The 11,429-nt window shown below is 40.8% G+C and overlaps 2 protein-coding genes across 2 annotated transcripts in view; both read left to right on the forward strand.

Annotated features, from left to right (window-relative positions):
- dennd5b (DENN/MADD domain containing 5B) overlaps positions 1 to 6,171 on the forward strand; it is a 54,521-nt gene extending 48,350 nt beyond the window's left edge. Inside the window, exons 21-23 of the mRNA XM_035681227.1 lie at positions 1,152 to 1,278; positions 1,600 to 1,774; positions 2,414 to 6,171. Coding sequence (XP_035537120.1) covers positions 1,152 to 1,278; positions 1,600 to 1,774; positions 2,414 to 2,597 — 486 coding nt within the window. The 3' untranslated portion in view covers positions 2,598 to 6,171. The remainder of the gene's footprint in view (positions 1 to 1,151; positions 1,279 to 1,599; positions 1,775 to 2,413) is intronic.
- A 1,926-nt stretch (positions 6,172 to 8,097) lies between these two features.
- The window catches only part of LOC118341655 (SIN3-HDAC complex-associated factor-like), a 10,639-nt gene continuing 7,307 nt past the window's right edge, over positions 8,098 to 11,429 (forward strand). The window contains exons 1-2 of the mRNA XM_035679972.1: positions 8,098 to 8,427; positions 10,854 to 10,981. Of these exons, the coding sequence (XP_035535865.1) occupies positions 10,854 to 10,981 (128 nt within the window). The 5' untranslated portion in view covers positions 8,098 to 8,427. The remainder of the gene's footprint in view (positions 8,428 to 10,853; positions 10,982 to 11,429) is intronic.

Below are 11,429 nucleotides of genomic sequence, written 5' to 3' on the forward strand. Positions count from 1 at the left end.
GATGGTGTTTAATAGGAAATACAATATGCCTGACAAGTCATTATTTTACTTCAAGCAGCCATAATTGATATTTTTCTACTAGCGTATTAAATGACAATATTAAAGGGGGCTCTGGGAGGTGGACCTACAGAGAATGGTCAGCTCAGTCTGCAGCTCCCATCAACTTGACAGAGCTTTATAGTGAGTTTCAGCTCATTGTTTGTTTGCTGTATCTGTCCCAGCCCCAATTTTATTGTTTTGGTTCACTCTCACCGCTCTCATAGTGACGTTTTCAGCTGCAGCAGGTAGAAAAATCCCTGATAAACCCACTGTACACTACCTGCTCAGCACCAAACAGCAGACAGACACTTCAGGTTTCCACCAAAATGTAGTCACATTTTAAAATCTTCAAAATGTTGCAACTTTGATCCACTGCTTTTAAGCTAATATTAGGAGTTGGTTCATTGAAATAAGCAGTAGACGGCAATAATGCTCAAATGCCATTATAAGAAGATGATGTAATTAATAGAGCACCAGTCAAACATGTATGGTAATATAGTATTTATGTTTGTGTTATTTGTGGAGTTATTTCAGTTCCAGCACAGATTGAATCTGAATTCCGTAGTTTTGATTTTGAAAACTGAATATTTGAAACTGTATTTCACAGATTGAAACTGAATCTTATGGTTTTGAATTAAATTGAACTTGTATTGCTTTCAGTTTGTGAGTACTATTATATGTGTGCTCTAGAAAACAAGAAATTCTAAATACATTGATACAAAGAGGTAGTGAGTTGTGAGGTGCAGCAGGTCTTTTGTCAGCCGTGACAAAATGGGCAAGAAGTCTGATTGAATCAGAGCTCTTCTATTGTAGCCTAGAGTCCTCCGGATGAGTGCGTCTGAGTTGAAACTTCTTTTTTCTTATTTTCTTATTTCTTTTTATCAATCCAACCAACTTTTCCACCTCGGCCAAGCGTAATAACTTTTATGTGATATTTAGACTTTTTGTCAAATCTTTGGTGTTTCCACCCACGTTTTTTGATAATGCGCATAGAGACAGGGAGGATGTAAATCCACCTACAGTTAGAGACTAGCTAGTACGTTGTCTGTCCTCATGTTGACTTCTGTTCTCTGTGTGTTTCATGTGTTTGTCTCTTGGTTTTCTGAATGCAGAGAGGCAGCCTGACCGTCCTGCTGTGTGGAGAGAACAGCTTGGTGGCAGCTCTGGAACAGTTCTTCCATCATGGCTTCAAGTCTGCCCGGCTCTTCCAGAAGACTGTGTTTGTGTGGGACTTTGTGGGTGAGTGTGGAGCGCCAGCGCCATCTACTGCTGATGAGATGAACTATTTCATTTGGCCCGGTTTAGGTAGTATCAGATCTTATTTACTGAAGCAGTTTTTTGTGAATGCTTGCATGATTTATGCAACTGGAACATGCCTGCTTCAGTTTTCAGAAAAGGCATATGTAAAAAGGGAAGAGGTTGCATCACTGAAGAGTAGTGTTTTCCATCAGTGAAGGAATATATTTGTTTAAGGAGAGAATTAACAGTTTGTTCAGCTGGTACCCCACAGTCTAAGGCTGTCGAGATGTGAAAGGAAACTGTTCTCCCCTCCCCCTGCAGAGAAAGCTGTTGCCTACATGGAGTCAGCTGACCAGATGGGGGACCTTCAAGAGACTGCGGAGCCCCTGGGGATGACCTGTCAGTCACTCTGTCACTATGTCAACGCCATCAACTCCACCCACAGGAACATTGGCAAGGATGGGAAGTTCCAGCTGCTGGTCTGCCTCGGAGCCAGGTCAGTTTGAGGAGAACACACATTTGCTTAACTTGGAGATGTCTGCTTTGTAATTCTGTAATGTATATAGTATTCACAGTGAACATGGGTTGGAAATATATATCTATATATATCTTTGGCCAGGTCTCTGTTTGTTCAGAGGAACTTAGGCATCAACTTCTCCATTAAAAAAAAAATAACAGCACAGGAAAAAACAGCAATAGTCACGTCAGTAACTTACATTTATACACTTATATATACCAAATTCACTTGTCACACTTGAGCACCAGCGTTTCAGACCAAAACAGTGGGACAGAAACAAAATAAAACTAACCAAAATCTACTTTGTTAGCCTTTCTAACAATGAAAATATCTGTGAAAAAGGCTACAATGGTTGCAACATAAGCTAACATTAAGGAGAACAGTCTTTGTTAGTCCTTCCACTGTTCCAACAATTACCGAGCATGCTCACTGACTACAGTCAAGTCAGAGCTCTCAGGTCATCAGATGGTGAGTAATGCTGAAATCGCTGTAATAAATGAAGAGGTTAGAGGTCTGGCTCATGCGTCATGTATTACACATGCATTCTACTGAGCATCAGTATCTACTGATATAGCACTCCTGCCATAGATCTACATACGTTATCTCACTGTTCTGCAGAGACCGTCTGCTGCCCCAGTGGCTCCCCCTGCTGGTGGAGTGCCCGGTGATCCTTCAGATGTACGAGGACACGGCCCTGCTCAGAGACCGCACCACTGTCAACGCCCTCATCGGAGTCCTGGAGACGCTCCACGACTTCCCCATCACACTGGAAGCCTCGCTGGTCAAAGGTATCGACCTTTAACCCCAGGATGGACCACCGGGCTGCCACATGTCTACATTCCCCTCACTACCACCAACTTCACCCACTGTTCCACTTTTAGCCAGTTACCTCTGGGATTGAGGAGAGGGAGAGAGGACATGAGGGACAAGAAATTAAAACTGACGAGGGGTTTGATTACCAAAGCAATGTGAGAGACGTCAGGGCTTTGGATGCAGTATTATTACCCCACCTGTGGCTCTGAAAGACCCTTTTAATTAAATTACAACCAATGCTTAGTCACGTTTTAATTCATTAACTACAAATACTTCACATTACAATTTTCCAGAACATGCCATTAATTTTCAGGTTGATTTCCTGCCTTTCATGCAGCCTATGGTTACACTGTTTGTCATTACACTAAACGTGAAGCAACATAAAGCTTGCTGGAGAAATGCAATCCATAACAGTATTTTGTCATCAAATCCTATTCCATACCCTGACACAGTGCTTGGAAGGAAGGAAATTAATCTGGATAATTTAAAGTGCGCTGAAAGTTGCGGACAGTAACACACACTGATATAAAGATAAACGGGATGAAAGAGTGCAAAACCACCCGTGTGGTTCTTTAAAATGTTAGTAGCAGCAACAGCAGCAGCAGACGTGCCTGTGTGCTAGCTGTGTAGCCTAGCCCTCCTTCGGTAGGTACAACTAGACATTAACTGCGTTATAAACTCTCTCTCTTTGCTTTTAACTGGTGATTACAGCGCCACTACCCCCACACCCTAGTTAGCGTTAGAAAGCATGCCTGCGGGATGTGGAAAGAAGAGACGACCTCAGGAAGATACTGAGTGATCGCTGATACACTGGAACCAGGATTATGGCAAAGATGGCGATGTGACCCTCTTTTAATTCTCTGGAGGGCGTTTGGGCACTTTCTCCACTTTTATCCTGCTGTGTCTGACTGTATGTATGTGTGTGTGTGTCACATTTCAAGGATGTGTGTGCTCTGGTGTGTTTGCCCTCAATTTATTTTTATATCTGCCAACTTAAAGTTTTCAAAGTGATCAACTGGTTTCTGTAGTGTACTGTAACACTGTGTGTGTGTGTGTGTGTGTGTGGGTGTGTGTGTGTGTCTGTCTGTCCTGGTAAGAGTGTGTGTGTGATTCGTGCCAATATCGTCACTTCAGGAACAGCTAAATAAAAAAATTAAACTAAATAATCCTAACTGAAGGTCAATTTACTACCTTTTTCCAGTGCTCTCAACCTAATTGTGTCACACGATGGTTGAAAGCTCTGGCAAAGGCTAGAAAGCGGACCTTGAGCTCAGATTGTTTTGTCAAACTACCATTCCCAAGATCAAGATTGAACTTTTACACAAGTAAGCTAAATGTTCCTGTCTATGGAACATATAATGCACCATTCATGTCATATGGCATGTGGAACTACAAGCTCCCAACCTTGAAATACAGAAAATTCCAGGTCATAAATACAGATTGTCAACCAGGAGGTCAGAAATCTCCATTTTTTACTTTCTGCTAGATGAAAAATAGGAAATGTCCCTTTAAATCCAGACTTTAATTTAAACGTTGGGCTTGTTTTCTTAAATCCTGCTTCACAATGTGACATCAGGGCATTTATGTTGTATGCAACAATGTGTGTTACCCTTTCTAGATTATAAGAAGATTGTCATCCAGCTTGTGTCTGTGTGTTAGGAGTGTTAGGAGCTGGAGTCAGGATGTTGTTAGCTTAGCTTAAGAAGTAGTCACTGTGCCTGTCTGACTGTTGTTTGCCAAGAAATAGTTCCAGTATTTTCCTCCTCCTTAAACTTTCAGATTTCTGTTTATACACAGGTTAAAAACCAGGTATTTCCTGTACCTAACACATCTTTAAAGTTGTTCCTATGCATATTTTTTAAAAGGCAGTCTAGCTGTTTCCCAGTCTTTACGCTAAGCTAGGCTAACCACATCCTGACTCCAGCTCTGTATGTAATGCACAGACATGATCCATCTTTTGATTTCACTCTTGGAAAGAAAGCAAAAAAACATACTGAACTATATATAAGTTTGTTAAAGCTGTACAATGACAATTGTCTGGTGCAAACTAACAATATACAGCAAGTGTCAGAGTTCAAACTGATGGAGGTCTTTAATGTTCAGGTTGTGGAAAGGTATAATAGCTGCAGTAATGACATTTTAAAGGATAAGGTTGGAGTTATCCTGTTTTTTTTATTGTCAACATTTCACATATGAAGTTTCTTAATACTTTATTACTACCCTACCCTTTTGGTTGTTAAAGAAAAAATCTTTCAGAACACATCCCAAGTATATAGTTTAATTTAAAAGGCTCAGTAATTTTGTGAAGCAGCTGGTCACTGTAGTTTTTTACAAACTTCACTCAAACAGGAGGAAATGCATCTTTTGACTATTTTCAGTGGTGGATTATTCCAGAGTTGGTTCACAAGTGGGCATTTACTGCCCTAGGACATGTTTTTCCACGGAGGGTTGTTTGTTTTTGGTGAGGGGTATTTCTGTGGGATTTGTTGACAATAAGAAAACTACAGAATATTAGCCTTTAGTTTAACTGTTAATTCCCATATTATATGAATGTAACACAACCTCTATCAGGTATAAAAGCAAGGAACAGGCTCTATCTTTTCATCTATGATATTAAGGAATTAAATTGAAACCCCTTCACCTCCAAACACACAAACTGCCAACAGAACTGTGTGGAAATTCTAATAACTATTGTTCTCAGACGGATTTTTATTCCCCCTTTAAACTTTTGCTGCATGAGAGATTTTGCCACTGTTGCCACTTACCGCCGTCTAAATAAACCCTTTCTGAGGAGTGGTGTAAATATTCTCATTAGTGCATGTTGACATTTAGACTGAGCTGTATTTATTGTGACCCTCTCTAATTAACGCTAGATGAGTTTTGATAGGACAAAAAGTGGACATCTTTGCAACCCCAGTTCCCCGTAGTATGTTCACTGTTTCCTGTATTGAGTCTGTGAAGGACGCAGCCTATCATGGTTTGTTTTGAATGTCTTGAGTTCGTGTATTTATTAATTTAGTATTAATCCGCGGCAGGCTGACAGCAGCAAAGGTATTTTAAGGTTGGTGAAGCCTGTGGAATAACTGGAAACATTCATGTCTTTAAAACGGTAACCACTATTTCCACTTCATGTGTTTCTATCGTGTTTTAACCTCTGTGCTCCTGCTGCTGTGCCCCCTGATGCCTCACCTACAGGACTACCCACAGCTCCAAAGCACAATAACGGATTCCTCTGTCTCGTCCTGGATTTGTTTGTGTACAAAGTCTTTGCTGGACTGACTTCTTGGAGGCTTTGTGGACGATTGAGAGTCCTCCGTAGACTACTGCACATTTTGCTTACTGGGTGGATTTGTTACATGAACGTGTCGTGTGACGAGTGGTATTATTAACCCTGAGTGGATCTGCTCAAACTGGAAACAGGAAATGTGACAGCCATGATGGCGGTGGCTGCATTTCCTGCTGCTGGCAAGACTGCCACCGGACAAATAGAGTCTCGTCTGTGTTGGACTGACTACTATGTTTTGATATTTATTATGCCTATTTCAATAAAAGCATCCACTGTATTAATGTGTTTGTGAGTGTGTCCATGAACTAAATGTTCCTGTTTGTTTATCAGAAGTGAAATAATATTTCACTTGTGTTAAATGTAAAATGTTTCATAATTGATAAACATGAAAAATGTGCATTACATGTGATAAAGTCACATCTCATTTTTGATTTAAACATACTACAAGGAGTTTTTTAACTGGTTATGAAACAGTCTCAATTTAATACTGATCTCTATATGACCTACATACACAAAGAAGACTATCAGTGAGAACACTATTAGCTATTTCTATAGTCATTCTTAATGCCTGCCACCAGGTTGGATTCCCCTTGAAATCAATGAAACGTGGTGGAAACACTACCACTTTTGTCCACAGGGGCCGCCAGAATTTACACAAAATGAAAGCTCCTGTAGGGGTTTTAGATACATGTTTTTGGAAATAGTTGTCATACATAAATAAATTATCTGATATCTGTCTCAGAAAATATATTTGTGTATATTTGACTGTCGCAGAAAAATATTTACATTAGTCTACATGCATTTCTAAATACACAATATTAAAACTAGTTTCCTACACAGTCTCACAGGGACCACATTTTGGGTCCAGATTCTAAGTAGATTTAGAAATATAATAACTGAGTGACATTATAATCTTATGTAATATTTTAAAAAATGGCTTGTGCCAGTCTTGGGTAGAAGTCATGAGTGTACAGCAGCAGTATCTATGTCCCTTACATAACCTACATGTTATAGCATCAGTACTGACATTATTCTTGCAAAGGCGGTTACATCAGATGGATCAAATTTGAATGGCATAAATTAACCAGATGGTACAGTGTTTACCACCATCGCAGCATACTGTATTCTGTTTTTCACGTATACATAAATTAGGTTACAAAAAAAAAGGAGCTTGTAACCCAAAAAACACAGGAAAGATTTGTGTGATGAGAAGTAAAGAACGTGAGGCATTGCCCTATATGAGGGGAAGTATTTTTTTTATTGGTCTGAACGTTAAATACATAGCAATGTAAATGATACAATATACACAGAGAACAGTCATGTTTTGAGAGATTAAGATGAGATCAATATTACAAATTCTCCCTTTTTGTCTGATTACTTTTAATAATTTCAACATATAATCTGACGTATTAGGATTTGTTAAATCAGTAGTCCCAGATTAGATATGTTAGTTTTGTTGCAGTATCCTGCTTCACTTTATTTACTTATACAGTTACAGTTTATTTGCAGCTATTTTGCTGATAACAAAACAATTTCTACGTTTCCAGTTGAAGAAAGAAAGCACCTTGCTGCACACAGTATTTTAGAATGAAATGCTAATATTTTTCTTGGTTACTTTTCTTGGTTACTTTTCTGATTTACAGACACTGGAGTGGAAGAGAAGAGGTCACTGCAATATTTTTAACAATTTAATGAACATTTTTCATTTTTTAAGTTTAATATGTAGCATAGTGTGAAAAGTTGTGATTATACCTAGACTGTAGAAAATAAAATACATTCATATATTAAATATATTTGTTATTATTCATATTATTATATTTATACTCTACAGCATATTAACAACCATACTGTCTTGTATTTGTACCTATTATTCATATCTAAGCCTAAACACAACTGAAAACATATATATACAAAACACACACACAAAAGAAATAAAATGTTAAACTATAAAACTAAACTAAATTTGAAAAAAGAATAAAATAAGTGTTACCAGAGCCCCCTCCTGGCAGCTTCTCGGCCCTGCAACCTCTCCATAGCAACTGGCTAAACCTCTTTTCCCGCCTAAATATCACTCCTTATATGGGTATCGCAATGTGTTTACGCAGGCAGGCGTCATACAGCTGTATGCAAATCAAGATGATTGAAGAAAGTCAGAAAATGGTGGCGCGGGAGTCGGAGGAGGAGTGGCGCGCCTGCGTGTACGTTTCTACTACGAGCACACTGGCTGCGTCAGGCTAGCGACACATAGCCATCGCGATATCGGAAGTTGTAGACCTTGCCTTCAAAATAAGTGTATTGTCGTTACTTCAAAACGCGACCGAATTGCCTGCTTCTGACACCGGCATTAATTTGAAATACCAAGTGGAAGTGCTTTTTGTTATTCTCGTGTACCTTGACGCTTCGGCGGGCAACGTTGTACCTGATGGTCTGCAACGGCATTGTTAAATGTTAAATGAGAGACACTTCTGACAAGAGCTCGCTTTACCGCATATGACACAAGTGTGAGTCGCTCAGCTTTTCCCTTTGAAACAAGGTAAGTGTGTTTGCTGACTTTGTGTACAGAGAAAAGTGTGTTTTATGGGCTCGCTGTCTGTCGGCGTGCAGTAAAGTTGTCGGAGGATGGTGCTAATAGCGTGACCCGAACCAGTTGTGTAAGCCAGTCCGACAAACAGCGCCGAAGTACCGTAAAGCTCAGTATTAATCACCACTGAAGCGTCGGTAATACTTTATATAACACTGGGGATGCCGTGTGCTGTTAAAAGACTGTACATCCATGATGTCTGTCCGCCTGACGACGCTCAGCTGGGTGACTTTAGCTAACTAACTTAGTTGCTTGGTTAGTTGGGGAAACATTAACGTACTTCAGCTCTAATAGTTTGCTGGAAGCTAACTTGATTCTGTTTCTAATGTTTAATGTTAGCTCGAACACACACTGTCGAGGCGGACAAGACCACCGACCGCTCACTTTCCTTGTCCAAAGGACTGCTCGAAGCGACATAAAGATCCAATGTTCCGCTAGCTAAAAATGCGTAAAGTATTATTTTTCACGTTAAATTAAAGCCAGTAACCAGAGCTGGTGCGTGGAAGGCTGAGCTCGACTTTGTTGTCGGGGTGGTGGGTGTGTTTCCTGCGTCAGTGCCCAGCCCCCTTCAGGAACATACAGCTCTAACGACACGGGTTCAAACGCAGCATGGCGTCGTTAAATCTGCAACTTCTCGAAGCAACTTTTGTAAAACCGCGACTGTAAAAATGTCAGCTCTGTCGCGCCGTAGTTCGACAACGTTTCAAATGAAGTGCGGTGAATGAGCGACAGCTCTGCCCCTGTATCCATTGTCGGACATGAAGTGAGCTGCTAGTAAACCTGTTTGTGTATGAATGGCTGGCCCGAACCCACTAACCATTTCTGTTGTAAAAGCAAGAACTTGTATTAAACGTATTGTTGTTCAGTTGCACGTTGATGTCCGATAATGGGCGCACGCTGTTTCCACGTTGCAATCTGAGGAAAGAGTGGGCCTAAAAACACAATGAACCTCAGCTGAGCATTTTAACAACAGTCACGTTGTCGTTTGTGATTTTACGTATTTTGCGAGCGGATCTTATCCACGGCAGCATGGCAGTGAGGAGATGGACAGCGCACGGGCCGACGAACGAGACGAAACGTCAGTCGCGTTTGTGACTTTTGTCCACTTTTCTTGTCGTATTCTGGTGGTTTTGCAGCCGTGAGTCGCTGCCTGCTGCAGACTCATGGGTCGGCAGTACAACATGTGCCAGGCTTCAGTCAGGACAGGATTACACAATCACCGCCGCACCAGGCAGCACGTGACATTTCAAATGTTGTCACAGCCCAGAAACGATCCCATAATTCATCTGTCTCCAGAGTCAAAAGCAGCTTTATTCCCAAATAGGTTTTCACATACACATGTGCCATTCTGGGACTCACTGATATCTTTTGAACATTTGTGTCGCAGAACGCGTCTGTTTCCGTTTCCTCTTGTACCGGTTGAATCACAGTAAAATATGTAAAGTGAGTTGCAGAGAGTGCTTTATATCGGTGGTTGCTGTCGATCAGCTCGACTCAACATCCCGGCGGCCACATGTCGAGCCTCCAGTTGCATCAGCACCACTGTTGCGTAAGAGGCAGCCATACCGCGCTGTTCTTTCCTCAGTGATGCTCAGCCTGATAACCTGACTGGTTCACAGCGCGCGCACACACACACACACACACACACCCATCTCCTCCTCTCCCCCCGTGTCCACAGGAGCGGCAGGAGGGGGTAGGCTTAAATGGCATATGACGCAAATGCGCATATTACGCACACAGACTCCGCTTGTATGCTTTTTAAATACCGCTCTTTATGAGGGTACATCAAGTAGATATAAAAGTGTAAATATGCTCAACTACAGTGTGGTTTTCCTCAGTAATACGCAGACATTAAACCTGCTGCCCCTTGTCCAAATCCAAAATCTGAACTCCTAAAGATGATGCTTAATGGAGGTCCTTTTTGACATTCATTTGTTGCATTTCAAAGTTAGTTTTATTTTGATCTAAAGCTGAAATGACTCATCGCAATGCTAAAACTACATATGCATTTTTCAAGCAAAAACTGTGTTTTTCTTTTCCTCATTGGATAGTAACTGAATATCTTTGGGTTAGTTATCTCCTTGGGCTTACAGAAGTAGTGATGGATGTTTTCAAAAAAACTAACAAGATAATCAGCTATGACAATAATTGTCAGCTGCAGCCCTATTTTGATCTATTGTTCTATAATGAAAGTGGCCCATCTTCCTTTGTAGTTCATATGTATTTGGTGAAACTTGCAGGCAACCAAGTTAAATGTAACTCTTACAGCAGGTTTTCTTTCCCAGGAGAAAGTCCAGAGACAGTAAAAGAATAAAGTAGCTCTGATTTGAGGCGCTGCAGCATCCTCATCCATTGTGTTTCTCTGCCTGTCACTGTAGATGTTTGGCTTCCACAAGCCGAAGATGTACCGGAGCATCGATGGCTGCTGCATCTGCAGGGCCAAGTCGTCCAGCTCCCGCTTCACTGACAGCAAACGCTACGAGATCGACTTCAAGAGCTGCTTTGGGTGAGTCAGCAGCACCTTCCACATTTTTGGATCACTGAGGCACAGTTTAACTCAGGTCTTCGATGGGTTTCGATTCAGCGTGAGGTGAAAGTGACACACATGGGTCACGATAGAAAAAAAGTGTGACATCCGTACATTCATCGTCACATTATGCCATATTGGGAATTGAATTAAAAGTAAATATGTATGCTTATCTGACAAAATACAGCGGTAGTCTATAAGAAAACAATGGGCAGAGTCAGTCACTACCAATACCTGTGAAATTTCACAATTCTCTATACCAATTCCATACCATGGTAAAAATGTCAATCGATCAATTTTTTTTGCCCCCTTAATATGCTGATAGAGTCCTGATCCAATACTGTCTTCTTTAATAATACAGGTTAACAGTTCTGCATGGCATTAAGAAAAAAATGCCTGCATCCAAACTGTTCCTTATTGGTTTTTT

Source organism: Morone saxatilis, unplaced genomic scaffold (assembly GCF_004916995.1).
Source record: "Morone saxatilis isolate NCDOM2014 unplaced genomic scaffold, NCSU_SB_2.0 Contig10, whole genome shotgun sequence".
In the NCBI taxonomy this organism is placed as follows: Eukaryota; Metazoa; Chordata; class Actinopteri; family Moronidae; genus Morone; species Morone saxatilis.